Genomic DNA, 23,009 nt, shown 5'->3' with positions numbered 1-23,009 from the left:
CTTCCTTATTTCATTTATTGAGTAGGATTTCATTTTTATTGTCTTTCATTAGCTTAGTATATTTTCTTATGCTCCTTCAAATGATTACTATTTTTATTGTAGTTGAGTTCTTAAACAGTGATGATTAAAAATTCTGAGAGACTGGGTTCTGTGTAAGAAAATCAATTTGTTGATTAGGCTAGCAATAACCAATACATTAATTGGGCAATGATCTCTCTCTGTGATCCTTCAATCACAAAGACGCACAGCAGCTTGAGTCATTAAATAGAATTTTGAAAGCCTTCCCCTATCTATCTCTAATGATGAATACCTAATGAGGAGAAAGAATAATTTTTTTACCTTTCCTCCCTTACTCCTTCCTGATGATGAAAAATCACATTTTTGGTCCTAGGATTCCAATGTCTAGATGAAGAAATCAGATTATGCTTGGTTATGAACAATTGTCCATTCATCCCAATGCAAGACTACTGCTGTCCCCAGACACACCTGACCTAATCTAGATTTTGTTTATCAGGCAAGATGGAGTTCACAGTCTTCAATTTCAGTCAACCCAACTGTGAAGATTCTCTGGGGTAGGGAATGTGAAAATTATTTCTTAGATTTATTAGGAACAGAAGAATGAGGAAAGACCCAAGTCTCAATTTAAAACTTAGAAATACCATATTAGAACTAAATCTTGTCAAAAGGTTCTGTTGATTATTTTTTTGCTTTTTAAATTTTATTTGCTATACCTCTGTGTCCTAATATGTGCTCAATTTTTAAAAAAGTTCCCTGTAATTCTGAGACGTATATGTAGTCTTTAATGATCTTATTTAGAAGACATAAGTCTATAATATTTTTCTGTTAGATTTGTCCAACTTTGAGAGATGGATATTAGTTTCTGTTGTGTGGGATGAGATTCAGTGTGTAATTCTTAGAGTAGTATTTGACTTGCAACTCCAATTCTCAAGACCCCTTAGTGTTACTATTCCTTAGACTAAAACTGCCTGCCCTTTCCCCAACACCCCATAAAACTTCTAGTTTTCCTGACTTATTTTAAAAAACCTTGAGAAGAGTTTATCAGTACCCTGGGAAGAAAGCCAACTATAAGATAAGCTGAAAGAGGGAAAGTACAGGGAGTTTCAAAAGTATCATTATGGTCCCAGCCTGGGAATCCCATGATTGTCACAGTTTTTCTGGATTATGGGGATCTTTAGGGGTACATAGAGTTTAAAATCATGTGCTCAAGACCATAAACATCACAACCCCCTCTTCTGTGGGATTGGACAGAGGGGAGGAGGAAAATCTTGCATCAGGATTATTATAAAAGTTGTCTCTAAATAAAACAGCTTTTGTCTGCCAGCATCTTATCAAGTCTCCTGTCTGCTCATTAGAGTGATTTTTGGGAGTATGAGCCCCTCCCAATTTCACTCCACTCACTATTATTGTGTTCCATCTATATCTTCTTACATTTCAATTAATTTTTCCTATTTTATTTAAATACTATCACATTTATTATATTATTATTATTATTATTCCTGTTGACTCCTTAGGAGCATAGGGCCGCAACCATCTCACGCCAACGGACTCTGTTCTGGGCAACTTCCCCCAGCTGGGCCCATGTCATTCCGACTGTTTTTGTTTCATTTTCGGCAGATCTTCGCCAGGTCTGTTTTGGTCTTCCAACTTTCCTCCTCCCTGAAGGGTTCCAGCTCAATGCTTGTCTGGCTACGTTAATATTGATATTGATTTATCTTTGGTTCCTTTTTTAGAAAACTGCAGTTTTCTTGTTTATCTCTGTATTGTGAATTTCTCTTTTTTTGTCTGATAGTATGATTGTAATCACTACTTAAAAAAATTTTTTTTTTACTGCTATCTTTTGTTTTTACTCACCACAACATATTTTCAAGTGTCTCATTGCTTCCTCTCTTAGAGAGAGCCATTCTATATAAGAAATAATGCTTTAAGAAAAAGAAAAAAGAAAAAATAAGAAGAAGAGTAAAAAAAAATTGATAAAATTAGTCTTCGAACCTGTTTAGTATACATCATACATTCCCCTTGGTCTCCAAATTCTCCTCTCTGTTTTTATTTACCTTCCCATTATGCAACTTAATCCTACAAAAATACATTGATTTGCCCACAAGGAGAGTTGCAAGGTTTAAATCATGATGTTTGAGGTTGTTTCCTCCATTATCACTTCTCTAAATTCTTTATCCCTTTATAAAGAAATCTCATAATGGTGCCTTTGATATTGTTGTTATTATTCCAAAGTCCAGAGATATTTTTCCCTTTTTATTTTTTCTTTTAGTAGTTTGTAAAGATAGGAGTAATTTATTGATTTCTTTGATAGTCGTGGGTTATTTTTACTTTTTTCTATTGTTTGGGATTGTAAGTTTAATAATTTGCTTATGACTTTTTTTCCAAGAATGCTTAAAATGGTTATTGTTTTTCAGTGATGATTACATTCAGATTCATAGGGTATATTCTTTTGGGTTGTATCTTGGGCTCATTTTGATTTTCAGAGCATTCTATTTCATGCCTTTCTATGATTTCTGGTATTGCAGAATAGTCTTTGTATCCTTTTCTTTAAATTTATAGACCTTATTCCTGGTTGCCTGCACAATTTATTTATTTTGTGATTAGAATTATTAAATATCACATGTCTTGGAGTTTGAAGTTTAGGAGGGACCCTCCCCATCCCCCCCATCCCCCTCCACCCAAGATAATCTGTGGATTCTTTTGACATTTACTTTTTGTGTTGGGAAATTCTGGGCAATTTTTGTGCATTATTTCTTGTTGTGGTTGCTGAGTCATTTTCATTCATGTCCAACTTTTCATAACCCCATTTGGGGTTTTCTTGTATAAGGATGATATTAGAAAATAAGTATTGTTTTATTAGTTTAAAGATAAGTAGAGAAGAGGAAGAATTGGAGTTTCAAATAGAGCTGAGAGAAAGTGTTGATTTAAATTGTTGGCAGTTACCGTTATTTCTATGATAGATACATGCTCTGGGTGTGGCATTCCAGGAGTGGGCTTCCGGCAGTTGACAGAACCACATGCTGGTTCTTTTCTCTCTCAGGACTAGAGAAGGTAATACCTTTGCCTCTTTCTATCTCTGTCTGAGTGAAAGACCTTGAAGGAGTGGAGTGTTTTCTTTTCCAACTTGGGAAACACTATTCATTTATCTGTTACTGTCTATAGATTGGTTAAACTGTGAAAAGACCAAACAAAACCTGGTCTTTGGTTTGGACTCTGAGTCTGTTACGGCTCAGAGTCCTAACTTGATTCTTGTGGAGAGTCAACCAGCTAGCCTTGGTTATCTTTATAACTTAAAGGCGAAGTTAAGAGTTGTAGTGGTTAGGTTTATTTAGAATAGTAAAATTTGGTTAGTTAGATCAGAGAAGATTAGCATAGCCTGTGAACCACAGGAGAAGCAGTTCCTTCTGGGATCTGGGAGTTTATTTGGGTGGAGTTAGAATCCCTTACAATTAGAAATCCTTTTTTCCTTATATATATATATTTTTTTTTTTAAACACTTATTAATATTCATTTTTTAACATGGTCCTTTATATATATTTAAATAAGTAGTTTATTTTTCACAAACAAGAGTCTCTTTAGCATTCCTTGCCTTATATTATTTTTACGCTTGGCAAAGATACTGGAGTAGTTTACTGTTTTCTTCTCCAGCTCATTTTACTGATGAGGAAAATGAAGTAAACTGGTTTAAGTTTGCCCAGGGTCACACAGCTACTAAGTATCTGAGGCCAAACTTGAACTTGGAAAGATTATTCTTCATGACTTCAGGCCTAGCACTGCATTCATTGTGCCTCATTGTTTCTTATATTATAGTATCAAAATTTTTTTTGACTTTTAATGTTCTTTTAGGAGGTCTGTGATCCTTAAGTTGCTCTGTTTATTTTGTCTTTGAGATGAATGTGTTTTGCTTGTAAAGAGTGTCATGTGTTTTTATCATTTATGTTAACTTCTCTTCTTCTAGATGGTCCTTTACTTATTTATATCCCCTTTCTGTTGTTCTATCCTTTGCTTCTTTGGAGAGCCTTGACATAGTGGATTCATGTTTGTCTAGTCTGCTAATTATTATTCTGTAGAGATCAAACATTTTGCTATTTGTTTCTGTCTACATTATTCTTTCATGGTTATTTTTTCCTTCAAGCCACTCTGGAATATCTTGCTTTAGTTTCATATTCATTTGGGAGTCCATAAGATTCTGTGTTTCATCAGGTGTTGATTTAATATTCTTTTCTTGCATTAGTTATTGAGACGTTTGCAATTTTTTAGAAGTTTTGTTAGTTATCTTCCCTTCTAGTTTACTATCTTTCCTATTGATTTATCTGCCTGTGCTCTATATTTTAAATAAATTTTTTGTTTTTTCTTTGTATTCCCTGTTTTAGCTTTTTAATTCTTTCCTCATTTATTATGTATTTACTCACAGGGCTGGACCTCAAAATTATCACATACTCCTCTCACATTGTGAATTTACTTTTCACTATTTCTAGTACTAAGCCGTTTCTTAGGGGACAGGACTGATCCCATTTGAATGCTGATTCTATTTCCTTTAAGTCTGAAGTAGCCCCACACTCTGCCCCTCTTTCTCAGTTCCCTCTGTAAGTTATTCTTGACTTTGAGTCTTTTTCTTTTACCTTTTGGAATATTATAATATAAGACTTTGTTTCTCTTTATCATAGTTGCATCATAGTCTTGTAAGATCTTGAATATAATTCCTTGGTAGCTTATTGGTTTATTTACTTGGTACTTTTTTTCTTTCTGGCTGCTTGTAGTATTTTTTCCCCTGAACTGGACAATGCTAGAATTTGGCTGTGAAATTCTTGGGAATTTGCTTTTTTTTTTTTTTATGGTGTAATTGTTTGATTTTTTCTGTTATTATTTTGTACTTTGATTCTAATAGTTCTGGTAGTTTTTATTTATGAAATGGAGTGTTCATGGGTTTGTTTTGGTTTTGGGGGGGTTTTTGGTCATTGTTTTCATAGACATCGTAGACATAGAATCAGACATAGAGAGTCTGATTATTCTTAAATTGTTTTTTTCTCTACCTATTTTTTCCAATTTTCTGTTTTTTCTATTTCTTTTCAGTTATTTTCAATATTGTATATTTTCTTTTATAATCTTTTGATTTTGAGGATTTTTCTGCAATCTTTTCTAAATTATTATTTTCCTTACAAATTTTTCCTCCAGAAAATTTATTTCAATTCCAATTTCCTTACTTTAACTCTTGCTTCATTTCTTGTAGCTATTCTGCTATAAGACTTTTTTAAAAACAGAAAATAATACTTTTTAAATTCATGACTCTCTTTTGCTTGTTGTGGAATAACTTTAAAAAAATAACATTGTATTTCAGGTTTTTCATAATACAAATTATTTCTTAATTTTGTTTGATTTTTCCTTTCTTTTTCACCATTGACCAGATAAAGAAATTGGGGCTTAGAGGGGTTACATGAGTTGTGTATGGTAACATAGTTAGAAATGGTCAGAAGCAAGTTTCAAACCCAGCTCTCTCACTCTAACTTTAGCACTTTTTTCTTTAAGCTATACTACTTCAAACTGCATGAAATATTACAATGTGAAATTAGATGGGAAAGCTAGATTGGAACCAAATTGCTGTGGGTCTCCTCTTGTTAAAAACATCAGTGACTCCCTATTACTTAACATTTTAAATTTAGACTTTGCTTGGTATTTAAAGCCATCCATAGTTTGTTACAAATTTATACCTTTTTGCCTTTTCTAATAAGATTCCCATCTATGCACTTTAGGTTCTAGCTGAACTGGATAACTTTGGTTCCCATATACCTGTTTTGATGTCCTGATTTGTTCACACTGTTCTCTATGTTTTGAATGTCTTATATCTGTCTTTTTACCTGTTGAATTCCCATTCATTGTTTTAAGGCCCAATGTCAAATTACTGTGCCTCCTTGAAGTCTTCTTTGATAAATCTTACATAGCACTTAGTTTTGCATTTCTCTTATATGTTTGTTACCTGTGGTTAGGGATATTTCTTCCACAAGATATCCTAGACTTACAGGGCTGAATTTATTCTGGGGATGACCTAATTCCTAAGAGAGGAGTTAATCTTTTCTTATTTTTCTAGCTTGTTTTGTACTCATCCTGGAGATTGTGTTTTATGAATTATGTACTACGAAATTTCAGTCTTATGCTGTAATTCACCATATTTTGAAATCATTTTTTCTGAATCCTCAATCCCTATTCCCAAATTCTTGTTGTGTGCTTAGGAATGTCAGAGCTATATTATATATATAGCCTGAGAAAGACATAATCAAAAAATGTCTCTTTGAAAGAAATCTTATGATTCATTCTATATTAAAATGTATGGGATTTATATATATATATATATGCATATATACACACACACACAATATTATAGACCTTTGTCAATGCTAATAGTGGAGAATGAACTGATTAATTTATGTAGGTACTTCCCTTAAAAAACTTTGCTTTTATTTTTTTTTTCAGCACCTTAGGAAAAAAAGGTATCTGCTACATCTTGACCTGATACTTGACATTATAGCTGGTTTAGTAGTTTCAGGGTCATGAATTGTTGGCTTCTCATATGCTAGTCTTTTATTGTGCCCATTTTTGCATGAAATTATCCCTTATTATCTCTAATTTTCTTTTTTTTTTTTCTTAAACCCTTACCTTCCATCTTGTAGTCAATATTGTGTATTGGTTCCAAGACAGAAGAGCAGTAAGGACTAGGAAATGGGGGTTAAGTGACTTTCCCAGGGTCACACAGCTAGGAAGTATCTGTATTCATATTTGAACGTAGGACCTCCCTGTCTCTGGGCCTGGCTCTTATTCCACAGAGCCACCTAGCTTCTCCCATCTCTGATTTTCTTGAAGAGATCTCTTGTCTTTCTCATTCTATTATTTTCTTCTGTTTATTTGCATTGTTGATTTAAGAAAACTTTCTTTTCTCTCCTTGCTATTCATTGGAATTCTGCATTCATTTGGGTATATATTTCTCTTTTCTCTTTCCTTTTTGCTTTCCTGCTTTTCTTCTTTCCTCAGCTATTTGCAAAGCTTTATCAGATAGCTATTTTGCATTCTTGATTTTCTTTTTCTTAAGGATTTTTTTTTGTTGCTGCCTCCTGTACAGTCTTGTGAAACTCTGATCATAGTTCTTCAGGCTCTCTATCTCCTAGATCTAATCCCTTAAATCTATTTGTCACTTCCACTTCATCTTCATAAGGGATGTTATTTAGGTCATATGTAGGTGACTTGATGATTTTTCCTACTTTCTTTAAGTCTGAATTTTGCAATAAGAAGCTCATGTTCTGAACCACAGTCAGCTCCAGGTCTTGTTTTATCTCCAAGAGTATAGAACTTCTCCAGATACACCACTTTGTTCTAAGAGGTCTTTATAATCGAAGTTATGGTTTTCCCAGTGACAGTATCTGTGATGAAAATTGGACTGTAAGGAAAGCTGAGCACTGCAGAATAGATGTTTTAGAATTGTGGTGCTGAAGAAGACTTTTGAGAGTCCCTTGGATAGCAAGGAAATCAAATTAGTCAATACTTAAATTTATTCAGAGTATTACTGGAAGGTCAGATATTGAAGCTAAAACTTAAATACTTTGGCCACATAATGAGAAGACAGAAATCATTGGAAAAGACCCTGATGTTGTTAAAGATGAGAAGAAAAGGAATAGGGGACAACAGAAGATGAGATGAATAGTCAGTATCATGTAAATAACAAACATGAACTTGGACAGACTGAGAGATAATGGAAGATTTCAAGGGCCTGGTTTGGTCCATAAGGTCATGAAGAGTCAGACACAACTAAACAACAACATGCAAGTCTATTCCAGAATGGAGCTAGAAGGAGACTGAGGTTCTTGCCTATCTATAACCCAGGTGGCTCAACCTATATTGGGCTCTTCTCTCAGTAAAATGAGGTTGTCTGTGGGATATAGTGGAATCAGTAGTGTCATATGCTTGACTGTAGCTTTAGTATAGTCTTATAGCTGGGAAGTAAGGGTTTCATACTGTGAAGAGTAATTCTTTTTTTTAAAAATATTTATTACTATTTATTTTTTGAAACGTTAACATGGTTACATAATTCATGCTCTTACTTTCCCTTCATACCCTGACTGCCCCCAACCCCCATGGCTGATGTGTATTTCCACTGGTTTTAACATGTGTCATTGATCAAGACCTATTTCCAAATTTTTGTTAGTTGCATTGGTGTGGTAGTTTCGAGTCTACATCCCCAATCATGTCTGCCTCAACCCATGTGTTCAAGCAGTTGTTTTTCTTCTGTTTTCACTCCTGTAGTTCTTCCTCTAAATGTGGCTAGCGTTCTTTTCCATAAATCCCTCAGAATTGTCCTGGGTCATTGCATTGCTGCTAGTACAGAAGTCCATTACATTCTATTTTACCACAGTGTATTGGTCTCTGTGTACAATGTTCTTCTGGCTCTGCTCCTTTCACTCTGCATCAATTGCTGGAGGCCTTTCCAGTTCACATGGAATTCCTCCAGTTTATTATTCCTTTGAGCACAATAGTATTCCATCACCCGCATATACCACAATTTGTTCAGCCATTCCCCAATTGAAGGGCATACCCTCATTTTCCAGTTTTTTGCCACCATAAAAAGCACAGCTATAAATATTTTTGTATAAGTCTGTTTATCTATGATCTCTTTGGGGAACAAACCCAACAGTGGTATGGCTGGATCAAAGGGCAGGCATTCTTTTATAGCCCTTTGAGTATAGTTCCAAATTGCCAGCCAAAATGGTTGGATCAGTTCACAACTCCACCAGCAATGCATTAATGTCCCAGTTTTGCCACATCCCCTCCAGCATTCATTATTTTCCCCTTCTTTCATTTTAGCCAATCTGCTAGGTGTGAGGTGATACCTCAGAGTTGTTTTGATTTGCATTTCTCTAATTGTTAGAGATTTAGAACACTTTCTCATGTGCTTATTGATACTTTTGATTTCTTTATCTGAAAATTGCCTATTCATGTCCCTTGTCCATTTATCAATTGGGGAATGGCTTGATTTTTTTATACAATTGGTTTAACTTCTTGTATATTTGAGTAATTAGACCTCTGTCAGAGTTTTTTGTTATAAAGATTTTTTCCCAATTTGTTGTTTCCCTTCTGATTTTGACTACTTTGTTTTTGTTTGTACAAAAGCTTTTTAGTTTAATGTAATCAAAATCATTTATTTTACATTTTGTAATTTTCTCTAACTCTTGCCTAGTTTTGAAATCTTTCCTTTCCCAGAGATCTGACAAGTAAATTACTCTATGTTCACTTAACTTATTTATAGTTTCCCTCTTTATATTCAAGTCATTAACCCATTCTGAATTTATCTTCGTGTAGGGTGTGAGATGTTGGTTTAAACCTATTCTCTTCCATATTGTTTTCCAAATTTCCCAGCAGTTTTTGTCAAATAGTGGATTTTTGTCCCCAAAGTTAGGCTCTTTGGGTTTATCATACACTGTCTTGCTTATGTCACTTACCCCAAGTTTATTCCACTGATCCTCCCTTCTGTCTCTTAGCCAGTACCATACTGATTTGATGACTGCTGCTTTATAGTACAGTTTAATATATGGTACAGCTAGGCCACCTTCCTTCACATTTTTTTTTCATTATTTTCCTTGATATTCTTGATCTTTTGTTATTCCAAATGAAATTTGTTATAATTTTCCCTAATTCAGTAAAAAAGTTTTTTGGTAATTTGATAGGTATGGCGCTAAATAGGTAAATTAATTTGGGTAGAATGGTCATTTTTATTATGTTAGCTCATCCTACCCATGAGCAATCAATATTTTTCCAATTGTTTAGATCTAGTTTTAATAGTTTGGAAAGTGTTTTGTAGTTGTTTTCATATAATTCCTGTGTTTGTTTTGGTAGATAGTATTATATAATAGTATAAGTATTTTATATTATCTAGGGTGATTTTAAATGGTGTTTCTCTTTCTACTTCTTGCTGCTGTGATGTGTTGGAAATATATAGAAATGCTGATAATTTATGTGCATTTATTTTGTATCCTGCAACTTTGCTAAAATTGTTGATTATTTCTACAAGCTTCTTAGTTGATTCTCTAGGATTTTTTAAGTAGACCATCATATCATCTGCAAAGAGTGATAGCTTAGTCTCCTCATTGCCTATTTTGATACCTTGAATTTCTTTTTCTTCTCTAATTGCTACTGCTAGTGTTTCTAGTACAATGTTAAATAATAGAGGTGATAATGGGCATCCTTGTTTCACTCCTGATCTTATTGGAAAGGCTTCTAATTTATCCCCATTGCATATGATGCTTGTGGATGGTTTTAGGTGTATACTGTTTATTATTTTTAGGAAAGGTCCTTCTATTCCTATACTTTCCAGGGTTTTCAATAGGAATGGATGCTGAATTTTGTCAAAGGCTTTTTCAGCATCTATTGAGATAATCATGTGATTTTTGTTTGTTAGATTGTTGATATGGTCAATTATGTGGATGGTTTTCCTCATGTTGAACCATCCTTGCATTCCTTGTATAAATCCCACCTGATCATGGTGGATGATCCTTTTGATCACTTGCTGGAGTCTCTTTGCTAATATTCTATTTAAAATTTTTGCATCTTTGTCCATCAGGGAGATTGGTCTGTAATTTTCTTTCTCTGTTTTTGATCTACCTGGCTTTGGAATCAGTACCATATTTGTGTGATAAAAGGAATTTGGTGGGACTCCTTTGCTTATCATATCAAATAATTTGTATAGTATTGGGATTAGTTGCTCTTTGAAGGTTTGATAGATTTCACTTGTGAATCCATCTGGTCCTGGAGATTTTTTTCTTAGGGAGTTCTTTGATGGCTTGTTCAATTTCTTTTTCTGATATGGGATTATTTAGGTATTCTATTTCTTCTACTGTTAATCTAGGCACTTTATATTTTTGTAAACATTCATATCTCCTAGATTGCTATATTTATTGTCATATAATTGGGCAAAATAGTTTTTAATGATTGCCTTAATTTCCTCTTCATTAGAGGTGAGGTCTCCATTTTCATCTTTGATACTGTCAATTTGGTTTTCTTCTTTCCTTTTTTTTTATTAGATTGACCAGTACTTTGTCTACTTTATCTGTTTTTTCAAAATACCAGCTTCTAGTCTTATTTATTAATTCAATAGTTCTTTTACTTTTGATTTTATTAATTTGTCCCTTGATTTTTAGTATTTCTAATTTAGTTTTCATCTGGGGATTTTTAATTTGCTCGCTTTCTAATTTTTTGAGTTGCATGCCCAATTCATTAATCTCTGCCCTCCTTAATTTGTTAATATATGCACTCAAGGATATAAATTTCCCCCTGAGTACTGCCTTGGCTGCATACTGCAGAGTTTGGTAGGATGTCTCATCATTTTCATTCTCTTTAATGAAATTGTTGATTGTTTTTATGATTTCTTCTTTGACTAGCTGGTTTTGGAGAATCATATTATTTAATTTCCAATTAGTTTTTGATTTGCCTGTTCAGGTGCCCTTACTAAGTATTATTTTTATTGCATTATGGTCTGAGAAGGTTACATTAATTATTTCTGCTCTTTTGCATTTGTTTGCAATGTTTCTATACCTTATTACATGGTCAATCTTTGTGAATATACCATGTGCAGCTGAAAAGAAGGTGTATTCCTTTTTATTCCTATTTATTTTTCTCCACATTTCTATTAAATCTAATTTTTCTAGGACTTCATTCATCTCTCTTCCCTTTTTCTAATTTATTTTTTTGGTTTGATTTATCTAGATCTGAAAGAGGAATATTTAGATCTCCCACTAGTATGGTTTTACTATCTATTTCCTTCTTGAGCTCTGCCAGTTTCTCCTTTATGAATCTGGTTGCTATGCCATTTGGTGCATACATATTTAGCAATGTTATTTCCTCATTGTCTATACTGCCTTTAATCAGGATGTAATGACCTTCCCTGTCTTTTTTAATCATATCTATTTTTACTTTGGCTTTGTCAGAAATCATAATTGCCACTCCTGCCTTCTTTTTCTCATTTGATGACCTCCCCACTCGCCTGCTTCCCTTGGTTTTTCCCTTCTGACTTTCTCAGTAAGGTTGGGTAGAGTTTTATATCCCAATGGATAAAGCTACTCTTCCCTCTCAGGGTTAATTACACTAAGAGTAAGGTTTAAAAGGTTTAACTATTACCTCTTAATGCTCTCTTCCTCTCCTTCTTATAATAGTATTCATTCCTTCCCCTTCCCGTGCCCACTTTGTGTGTAATAGAATATCCTATTTTTCTTATTCATTCAAGTTTCTCTTGGTGTCCTCTACTATTCACCCCCCTTTTTCCCACCCCCATATCATCTTAGACCATTTAGTATTTCAAACTCTCCCTATGAATAATTCTTCTAATTACTATAATAGTGAATACTATAATAGTGAATAGAGTTCCTTAAAGAGAATTATACATAACATTTCTCCACATAGGAATACCAATAATTAGATCATATTGAATCCCTTAAAGAGGCAAATTTAAAAAATATGAGTTTTCTTTCTTTTCCTTCTGTTTCTTATTTACCTTTTCATGTTTATCTTGATTTTTGTGATTGGATATCGAACTTTCAATTTAGTCCTGGTCTTTTCTGTGCAAATACTTGGAAATCTTCTTTGTTGAATGCCCAAACTTTCCCTTGGAAGAATATGGTTAGTTTTAATGGGTAGGTGATCCTTGGTTGTAGACCCAGTTCTCTTGCCTTTCTGAATATTATATTCCAAGCCTGTGGTCTTTTAGTGTGGAGGCTGCCAGATCCTGTGTGATCCTGATTTTTGCTCCTTGATATTTGAATTGTCTCTTTCTGGCTTCTTGTAAATTTTTTTCTTTTACTTGGAAGCTCTTGAATTTGGCTGTTATATTCCTGGGGGTTGTCTTTTCTGGGTCTAGTGTAGAGGGTGATCTATGGATCCTTTCAGTGTCTGTAATTGCCCCCTTGTTGTAGAACTTCAGGGCAATTTTGCTGAATAATTTCTTTTAGTATGGTGTCCAAATTTCTATTAATTTATGCTTTTTCAGGAAGACCAATGATTCTCAGATTGTCTCTTCTAGACCTGTTTTCTTGGTCTGTCACTTTCTCATTGATATATTTCATGTTTCCTTCTATTTTATCAGTCTTTTGACTTTGTTTTATTTGTTCTTGCTGTCTTGAGAGATCATTAGCTTCTAATTGCTCAATTCTAGCCTTTAGGGACTGGTTTTCGGCTATAATCTTTTGGTTTTCCTTTTCAATCTGGTCATTTCTGGTGTTCAGTTTGCTTATCAGTTCATTTGATTTCTGAGCCTCACTTTCCAATTGCAAAATTCTGCCTTTTAAACTGTTATTCTTGCCAGATTTTGGTTTCCAATTTGCTTACCATTTTGTTTGATTTTGGGGCATCTTTCTCCAATTGGGAGTTTCTGCTTTCTAACCTGTTTATTTACTTTTGAGCTATTTCCCACTTCTCTTGCCAAATCTCTTCCATCTTTCTCATCATCTCAGCTTTGAACTCTTCAATAGCTTGTGGCCAGTTTTCATTATTTTGGGAAGGTTTGGATATGATTACTTGTTTGTTCTCCTCTGCTTTTTGCTCTTTTGTCTGTATTTTATCTGTGTACAAGTTGTCAAGTGTTACAGATTTCTTCTTGATGATCTTTCTCTTTTGAGGTTCTTGTCTCTGGCTTTGTCATTGTTAGCCCTGTGCCCTTTCCGGTTTATCCTCACACTCAGGGTCTGTCTGCACTCTTTAGGCTCCTGAGGTCTCAGTTGTTCTCAGGGTCAAGCCTCCTGGTAGTTCCCTTACTTTTTCTTCTGCTTGAGGCTCCTTTAACAGTCTAAGGGCGTTGCTTCCACAGTTGTGAACCCCTTTTGCACTGGGCCCCCACTCAAGGTCCGCGCCTATGCTTAAGATCCGAGTCCTCACCCATGTTCAGGATTCGTGTCTGGGCTTGTGTCCGCACCCGCACACGTGCCTGCGCTCAGGATCTGAGTTCAAAGTCCGCACGCTTTCTTTAGCCTCTTGGGTTCTTAAGTCTTGCTGCTCTCAGGAGCAGGCCCTGGTGACCCCAGGTAGCTGCCAAGGACTTAATGCGTGCCGAAACTTGCTGTAACTCTTGTGCACTGGCTTTGTCACTGTAGGTGGGGTGGGGTGGAGGAGGGGGTTGCTCAGCTCGCGTTTTAGTGAGAGCTGTTTCACCCCTTTATAGCATGGAAGTGCCCCGATTCCATGTACCCCCAATGCTGCACCCTGTTGTGGGGTCCCTTTGTTCTTCTGGATTTGTTTTTATGTCTTCTTGAGGAGTCCTGTATGTTTTGGTTAGGAAAGATTAAGCAGCTGCTTTTTACTCTGCTGCCATCTTAACCAGGAAGTTGGGAGAGTAATCGTTCTTGATTTGAGTTATAACCAAAGTATTAATAGTTGCTGGGAGAGAGTTGCCTACAAGAAGGAGATAATGATAGAGATGAAAAATATCACAGAGCTGTATTGGCAAACTCCTGGGTTGGCTGCTCCTTTCCCCCTCTCTATGTGCACTTGAGGACATTTCTTACATCACCTGCCCCTCTGTCCAGCAGCTAATTGGAGCACTTCCTTCCTCTCCTGTGTGGTGTAAGGCAGGGGGCTCAAATGTGGTGTGAAGGTTGCAGTTTGGGCATTCAGTCTCTAAAAGGTTTGCCGTCACTGCTATAGTGTAACTAAGTGATAGATTTTGATCGGGGAATGCACAGTATCGAGTTTTTGACTTGTAATTGCTATTTTTTCCTTCTTTAATAAATAGATCCATGAATGGGGAGATAGGGAAATTTAACACAGTACAAACTGTTTCTTCAAACCCTAAAAAACTTTTTTCCTCCTTTTTTTTTAATATATTTTTTTTATTTTAGGGATCCTGAACTTGCAGCTATTTGCCGAAATCCTAGCACTTTAATTTTATATCCTGGTGCTGAAGCAATTAATTTGGAAGAATTGGTATCAGATTCTCCTAATAGTCTTTCCACTATTATCATCATTGATGGGACATGGAGCCAGGCTAAAGATATTTTCTACAAGAATTCCCTGTTCCGACTTCCTAGACAGGTAAATGAGTGCTTTCCTAGAATTATATTTGCATATGTATGTGTGTATGCACTTACTAAATATATATAAATGTATGTATTTATCTCTGGTTTTGTGTAATGTCTATTTTTATTTATTTATATGAACCATATATTGTGACATATCCTCCAATGTAGAGATTATTTTAATGATGAAGTTATGATATTAAATTATTCTATTTTAAATGGACTAATTTATTATAACTTAAATGAAACCTATATAAAATTCAACCCATATCCTTTTGGTACACCATTCAAACTAACAGAAATATAAGATGGGCTTTTGTAAGTATTGTTAATATTTTCAATGAATGATTTTTTTATTACTTTAAATTTATAGATATTTAGTAACATTATTTTCTGAAAAATACTTTTAATCAGTCATTCTTAATGTAACTTTACAGGGACTAATTTTTCCATCCAATCATGAGTTACTTCAATTATTGGTAATTAGAGAGTGGTTCTTATACTGGCATACCTCGAAGATATTGTGGGTTCAGTTCCAGACCACTATTGTAAAGCTAGTCATATGAATCTTTTGGTTTCTAAGCACATCTAAAAGTACATATGTTTACACTATACTATATTTCTATTAACTGTACAATAGTATTTTGACTAAAAACAATGTACAAACCTTAATTAAAAATGCTCTATTGTTGGGGCAGCTGTGTAGCTCAGTGGATTGAGAGTCAGGCCTAGAGACAAGAGGTCCTAGGTTCAAATTCGGCCTCAGACACTTCCCAGCTGTGTGACCCTGGGCAAGTCACTTTATCCCCATTGCCCACCCTTACCACTCTTCCACCTAGGAGCCAATACACAGAAGTTAAGGGTTTAAAAAAACACTCTTGTTAAAAAATGCCAACCATTATCTGAGTCTTTAGCAAGTCATACTGTTTTTTGCTGGTGAAAGATCTTGCTTCAGTGTTGATGGCTGCTGTCTGATCAGAATGTTGGTTGCTAAGTGTTGGATAGCTTTGACTCTTCCTTTCATATGAACACTTAGAGGTCATTCTAGGGTTATTAATTGGGCCCGACATATTTGTTGTATCTGAGGAAATAGGAAGGCTCCAAAGAGTGAGATGAAACTGGTAATGACCTGTTTGTTGGTTGAACTGTCAGAATAAACACAATTTATCAATTAAATTTGCCATTTTACATGGGTTTGGTTCATAGTGTTCCATTACAATAGTAACATCAAAGATCACTGAACATAGATCTCCACCATAGAAATAATAATGATTAAGCTTGAAATACTATGAAAATTACCAAAATGTGACCAAGATATGATTTAGGATTAAATCAAACAAGGTTTGGTGAAATCTATATAATGCCATCCGTACCTAAGAACATATGGAGGACCTTACCAATTATAATTTATAGTTTTAAATTCAGCATTTGTAGTTCAGTATGACATAGACAAATTCTTTTGGCAGGCATTTCTATTTTTTTTTTTACTTAATTGACATAAGAGAACTGTAAAAAGAATTAACTTATAGTATGAAAAATAATTGATTTGTTGATGACTTATAGATATGATCTATCCCTAGTTTATTTCTAATCAGTATTAATCCATTTCTAATCAGTATTACTCAGTTTGTGTGATTACAACAGTGTAACCTTTGTCTGTCTCCAGTCAGAGTGATTGTTGAATATATAACTACAGAGTGATATTATAAGTAAATTAGGGGAACATAGAATAGTTTACTTATCAGATTTGTGGAGAAGTAAAGAATTTATGATCAAAGAAGAGATAGAGAATATTACAAGATTTGAAATGAATAATTTTAATTATATTTAAAAGTTTTTGTACAAACAAAACCAATGCCACCAAGATTAGAAGGAAAGTAACAAACTGGGAAAAATTTTTATAACAAATTTCTCTGATAAAGGTCTCATTTTTCAAAAATATAAGGAACTAACTCAAATTTATAAAAATCACAGTCATTTCCCAATTGATAAATGGTCAAAGATATGAATAAGGAGTTTTTAGATGAAGAAATCAAAGCTATCAATAATCATATGAAAAAATGTTCTAAATCCTTTTGAGTGGAGAAGTGCAAATTAAAACAACTCTGAGGTATTATCTTACACCTAGCAGATTGGCCAATATGACAGTAAAGGAAAATAATACCTATTGGTGGGAATTGGCAAAATTGGAACACTAATGTATTGCTGGTGGAGTTGTGAATTGATTCAACTGTTCTGGAAGGCAATTTGGAATTATGTACAAAGGGATGTTAAATTTTGATACAGCAATACAATTACTAGATTTGTATTCCAAAGAGTTTTTAAAAATTGGGAAAGGACCTGTTTGTATAAAAATATTTATAGCTGCTCTTTTTTTGGTGACAAAGAATTGGAAGCTAAAAGTATGTCCCTCAATTGAGGCATGGCTGAACAAAATACAGTTTATGACAGTGATGGAATACTATTATGCTATAAGGAATGATGAACAGGATGATTTCAGAGAGAGAACTAATTTTTTTTCCATTATGTAGTTATTTTGAATGGAATTTCACTTTCTAATTTTTCTGGCTGCTTCTGTTAGTAATATTCAAAAAGAATGCTGACTTATCTTTATTTTATATCCTGCTACTTTGATTATAGTTGGTAATTTTTTTATTTAACTTTTTTAAAAAACATTTATTAATATTCATTTTTAACATGGTTACATGATTCATGCTCCTTCTTTCCCCTTCGCCCCCCGCACTCCCCCCACCCATGGCCGATGCACATTTCCACTAGTTTTGTCATGTGTCCTTGATCAAGACCAATTTCCAAATTGTTGGTAGTTGCATTGGTGTGGTAGTTTTGAGTCCACACCCTCAATCATGTCCACCCCGACCCATGCGTTCAAGCAGTTGTTTTTCTTACATGTTTCCTCTCCTGCAGTCCTTCCTCTGAATGTGGGTAGCGTTCTTTACCATAAATCCCTCAGAATTGTCCTGGGTCATTGTATTGCTGCTGGTATAGAAGTCCATTACATTCGATTTTACCATAGTATATCAGTCTCTGTGTACAATGTTCTTCTGGCTCTGCTCCTTTCGCTCTGCATCTGTTCCCGGAGGTCTCTCCAGTTCGCCTGGAACTCCTCCAGTTTATTATTCCTTTTAGCACAATAGTATTCCATCACCAGCATATACCACAGTTTGTTCAGCCATTCCCCAATTGAAGGACATACCCTCCTTTTCCAATTTGTTGCCACCACAAAAAGCACAGCTATAAATATTTTTGTACAAGTCTGTTTATCTATGATCTCTTTGGGGAACAAACCCAGCAATGGTATGGCTGGATCAAAGGGCAGGCATTCTTTTATAGCCCTTTGAGCATGATTCCAAATTGCCAGCCAGAATGGCTGGATTAGTTCACAGCTCCACCAGCAATGCATGACTTGAGTATAAAGAGGGAAACTATAAACAAGTTAAGTGAACACAAAATAGTATACCTGTCAGATCTCTGGGAAAGGAAAGATTTTAAAACCAAGCAAGAGTTAGAGAAAATTACAAAATGTAAATTAAATGGTTTTGATTATATTAAGCTAAAAAGCTTTTGTACAAACAAAAACAATGTAGTCAAAATCAGAAGGGAAACAACAAATTGGGGAAAAAATCTTTATAACAAAAAACTCTGGCAGGGGTCTAATTATTCAAATATATAAGGAGTTAAACCAATTATATAAAAAAATCAAGCCATTCCCCAATTGATAAATGTGCAAGAGACATGAATAGGCAATTTTCAGGTAAAGAAATCAAAAGTATCAATAAGCACATGAGAAAGTGTTCTAAATCTCTAATAATTAGAGAAATGCAAATCAAAACAACTCTGAGGTACCACCTCACACCTAGCAGATTGGCTAAAATGAAAGAAGGGTAGAGTAATGAATGCTGGAGGGGATGTGGCAAAATTGGGACATTAATGCATGGCTGGTGGAGCTGTGAACTGATCCAACCATTCTGGCTGGCAATTTGGTTTGTACCCCAAAGAGATCATAGATGAACAGACTTGTAATGACCTCCAGGAACTGATGCAGAGCAAAAGGAGCAGAGCCAGAAAGAACATTGTACACAGAGACTGATATACTATGGTAAAATAGAATGCAATGGACTTCTGTACCAGCAGCAATGCAATGACACAGGACAGTTCTGAAGGATTTATGGTAAAGAACGCTACCCACATTCAGAGGAAGGACTACAGGAGAGGAAACATATAAGAAAAACAAATGCTTGAACACATGGGCTGAGGAGGACATGATTGGGGATGTGGACTCTAAATTACCACACCAATGCAACTAACAACAATTTGGAAATAGGTCTTGAACAATGACACATGATAAAACCAGTGGAAATGTGCGTGGGCCATGGGTGGCGGGAGTGGGGGGAGGAAGGGAAAAGTAGGAGCATGAATCATGTAACCATGTTAAAAATGAATATTAATAAATGATTAAAAATTTAAAAAAAAAGTAAGTCATATGAGGAAGCAATTCATGAAGAATACCTGCCCTGTGGTGAAACAATTTTTCAGAAGCAAATGTCCAAATTGGTTCACTATGGGACTTGATGAATTGAAAAGAACAGCAACTTACATAAACCAGGATGAGTTAGATAGGCAAGCCAAAGATAAGACTGAGATAACTGATAAATTAAGAATGCAACTGAAGGAAGCAAACAAAAAGATCTAGGAGAGTGAGATACAGCACATTAAGACTGTTGCAGCCCTGCAGTCCAAGGCATGGATACAATGCTAGACAGAACAAGCAAAATCCTCCAAGTGCAATTGACTTGAACACATGATAAGAGAATGTAGATTCTGGGGTCAATTTGTAGCTCAAAATGGTAACTGAGGCAATGTATATAATAATGGTTATAATGGATATACACAAAATTATAATGGTGTAAATAATAGGTTTAATAATGGATTTAATAATAATGCATATGTTGGAAATAATAATTGTTGTAATCATGACTGTTGCAATGGTGCTCAGAAAGCTCCAGACTTACAAAGCATGTAGGATTTCATCAGAACAGGATATCAGCCTAAATATTCCCAGGTGGCTGGTGAGAATACCAAAAAGAGTGATTTACAAAATCAGCATGAAGATGTGATCAGGATGGTATGATTAAATTAAGTTCATATAATGATTGTGGGAAATTGTTAATGATAAAGAATTAAAAGAATGTAAAAATGATGACATAATTAATGAAAATGATGAAATAATTAATGTAAATAACAAGGTAGATGAAATAACTAATGTGAGCAATGTAGAAAATAATGGAATTGTAAATGTGAACAATGGAAATATAAAAATAAATGGAAGGTGTAGTGAGTCACAAAAATCCTGGCAAAATGACAGTATTGTGGGACCAGGGAAAAACAAGGATGTAGGAGGTAAATGAGGAGGTAGAAGGTGATGGACAGGAACTAGGGATGCAGATCCTGAACTTGATGTGCTAGCTCCTATTATTCAAACACATTCTCCACTGAGCAACACAGAGCCCCATGTTACTCTGAAAGTGGGGGAACAGATTTATGATTGCCTTTTTGACAAAGGGGCTTCTAAATCTGTTCTGCAAACATCCCCAGAAGATTGTAAGGCTATGGGAACTCTGGAGGTGGTAGGAGTAACTGAGAGATCACAAAGGGTAAATAAGTTGCAACTCAAAATGGTATTATTAGATCCTTTATCTGTGGAACACTCTTTCTTGCTAATGCTCAATTCGCCTATGACTTTACTTGGGAGAGATCTTTATGTAATTTAAGAGCAACTATTCAATGTATACCAATAGGGAACATATCTTTAGAACTTCCTGAAAGAGCTCTGGATCTTTTCCCAATGTTATTCTTAGATACAGTTGAGGCAGAAGAAGAAAGAGGGAGAGTTTATCCTATACCTGATGATATACCAGAACACAAATGGGTTTCTCATTCTACAGATGTTAGACTATTAAAATCTGCAACTCTAGTGAAAGTAAAGACTAAAGGAGGTCCTCCACCTTGCATAGCACAATATCCCTTAAACAAAGAGGCAGTAGCTGGTATCACCCCATAGTAGAATAATTACTAAAGTAAGGAATTATAGTCCCATGTATTTCAGAGTTCAATACACCCATACTTCCCCCCAAAAAATCAAAATTGGATGAAAATGAAAGACCTTGTTACAGATTTGTCCAAGATTTAAGGGCTATTAATGACTACGTGGTGAAGTCCCATCCTATTTTCCAAGTTCAGCCACAATTATCTCATCAATACCCAGCAGTGCCAGATATTTCACAGAACATTCAGATGTTCCGCTTTCTTTTCTATACCAATACACAAAGACTCACAAAAGTTATTTTCTTTCATCTGGCAGGGAAGAAGTTTCTGTTGGAGTTGTTTACCTCAAGGGTTCTGCGAAAGCCCATCTCTCTTTTCCCAAATCCTTAATAAAGATCTAGAGATAATCAGATTTAAAGACAACAAACTTGTCCATTTTGTTACATACTTTTAGCTTCTCCCAGTGCTAAAGTATGTTTAAGGGATAGCAAATTTCTTTTGTACGAGTTGTGTAAAAGGGGACAAAGTATATAAGGCAAAACTTCAATGGTGATTACTGAGAGTTGAGTATTTGGGATTTGTTTCATCTGGGGATTCTAGAAGCATTTCCCCAAAACAGCGGACATCCAGAAGCTAAGTGCCCCAAAGACTAAGAAACAGCTAAGAGCCATACAGGGACAACAGGTTTCTATAAACAAAGGATCACTGGGTATAGTGAATTGATGATATCACTTATTGATTTAACTAGAGATGCAGAACCTGAACCACTCAAATTAAAGCCAGAACATCTACAGGCAATAAACTTAAGGAAGCAATTCTTTCTGCTCCAGCATTTGGGATTATGAAAAACCTTTTGTGCTATTTGTTCATGAGCAGAAAGGGATAGTTTCAGGTGTTCTTGCACAAGCTTTAGGGCAAAATTATCACCCCATTGCCTATTACAATGCACAGTTAGGTCCTATTGCAACTGGGTTAGCTCCATATTTGCATGGAGTGGCTGCTGCTGCATTATTAGTGCAAAAGTCTACAGACTTAGTTTTCAGGTGTCTATTTAAAGTCTTTTGTCCACACCAAATTGAAGTCCTTAAGTTGAAATATCACATTCTGGCATTTTCTGAACAACGTATAGCCAAATATGACATGGTTAGTCTTGGGAATGAAAACATACAAATCAAGAGGCATTGTGTTTTAAATGAAGTCACACTATTACCTGATTTGCCAACAAATGGAGAACCATTGCATGACTGTACTGAAGTAGTCCAATTAATAGAACAACTGAGGAAAGATTTGAAAGATACACCACTAGACAATCCTGGCCTTGTGCTTTATACAGATGGTTCATCTTTCATGCAGAATGATGTCTATTTTACAGGGGCCCCAGTGGTCACTGAGTTTGAGACACTATGATATGGTTCATTACCCAAGAACATAAGTGCACAAGGAGCAAAGTTAGTAGTTCTGGAATATGCCTGTATGTTAGTTGAAGGCAAAAGGGCTAATATCTATATAGATTCCCATTATGCATTCTCTATCTGCCACGCAACTGGTTCCATCTGGAAACAGAGAGGTTTTATTACATCAGGGGGAAAACAGATAGCTCATGCAGATATTATCACAGAGTTACTGGCAGCTATTAATAAATCAAAAGAATGGGCTGTGATACACTGCAGAGGTCATTCTTTTGGCAGAGATCTAGTTTCTCAAGGTAATCATCATTCTGATGTTACTGCCCATTAAGCTACACAAAATGCCCCAGCTTACATAATGAATTTCTCAGTCATAGAATCTGAAGATCTTGAAAGAGCTTATCTAGACTCAGAAATTCAAACATGGCAGCATAGTTTTGGAGCTAGGAAAGAGAATGGCATTTAGGTATCATCAACTGGCATT

The 23,009-nt window shown here is 35.1% G+C and overlaps 1 protein-coding gene across 1 annotated transcript in view; it reads left to right on the top strand.

Moving 5' to 3' along the window:
• The window catches only part of DTWD2 (DTW domain containing 2), a 104,191-nt gene that overhangs the window by 40,222 nt on the left and 40,960 nt on the right, over positions 1–23,009 (top strand). Inside the window, exon 4 of the mRNA XM_044657586.1 lies at positions 14,880–15,072. Coding sequence (XP_044513521.1) covers positions 14,880–15,072 — 193 coding nt within the window. The remainder of the gene's footprint in view (positions 1–14,879; positions 15,073–23,009) is intronic.

The sequence above is a fragment of the Gracilinanus agilis genome, chromosome 1, assembly GCF_016433145.1.
Source record: "Gracilinanus agilis isolate LMUSP501 chromosome 1, AgileGrace, whole genome shotgun sequence".
NCBI lineage: Eukaryota > Metazoa > Chordata > Mammalia > Didelphimorphia > Didelphidae > Gracilinanus > Gracilinanus agilis.
Note: the sequence above shows the minus strand (reverse complement) of the source record. Positions and strands in the feature narration are given on the sequence as shown.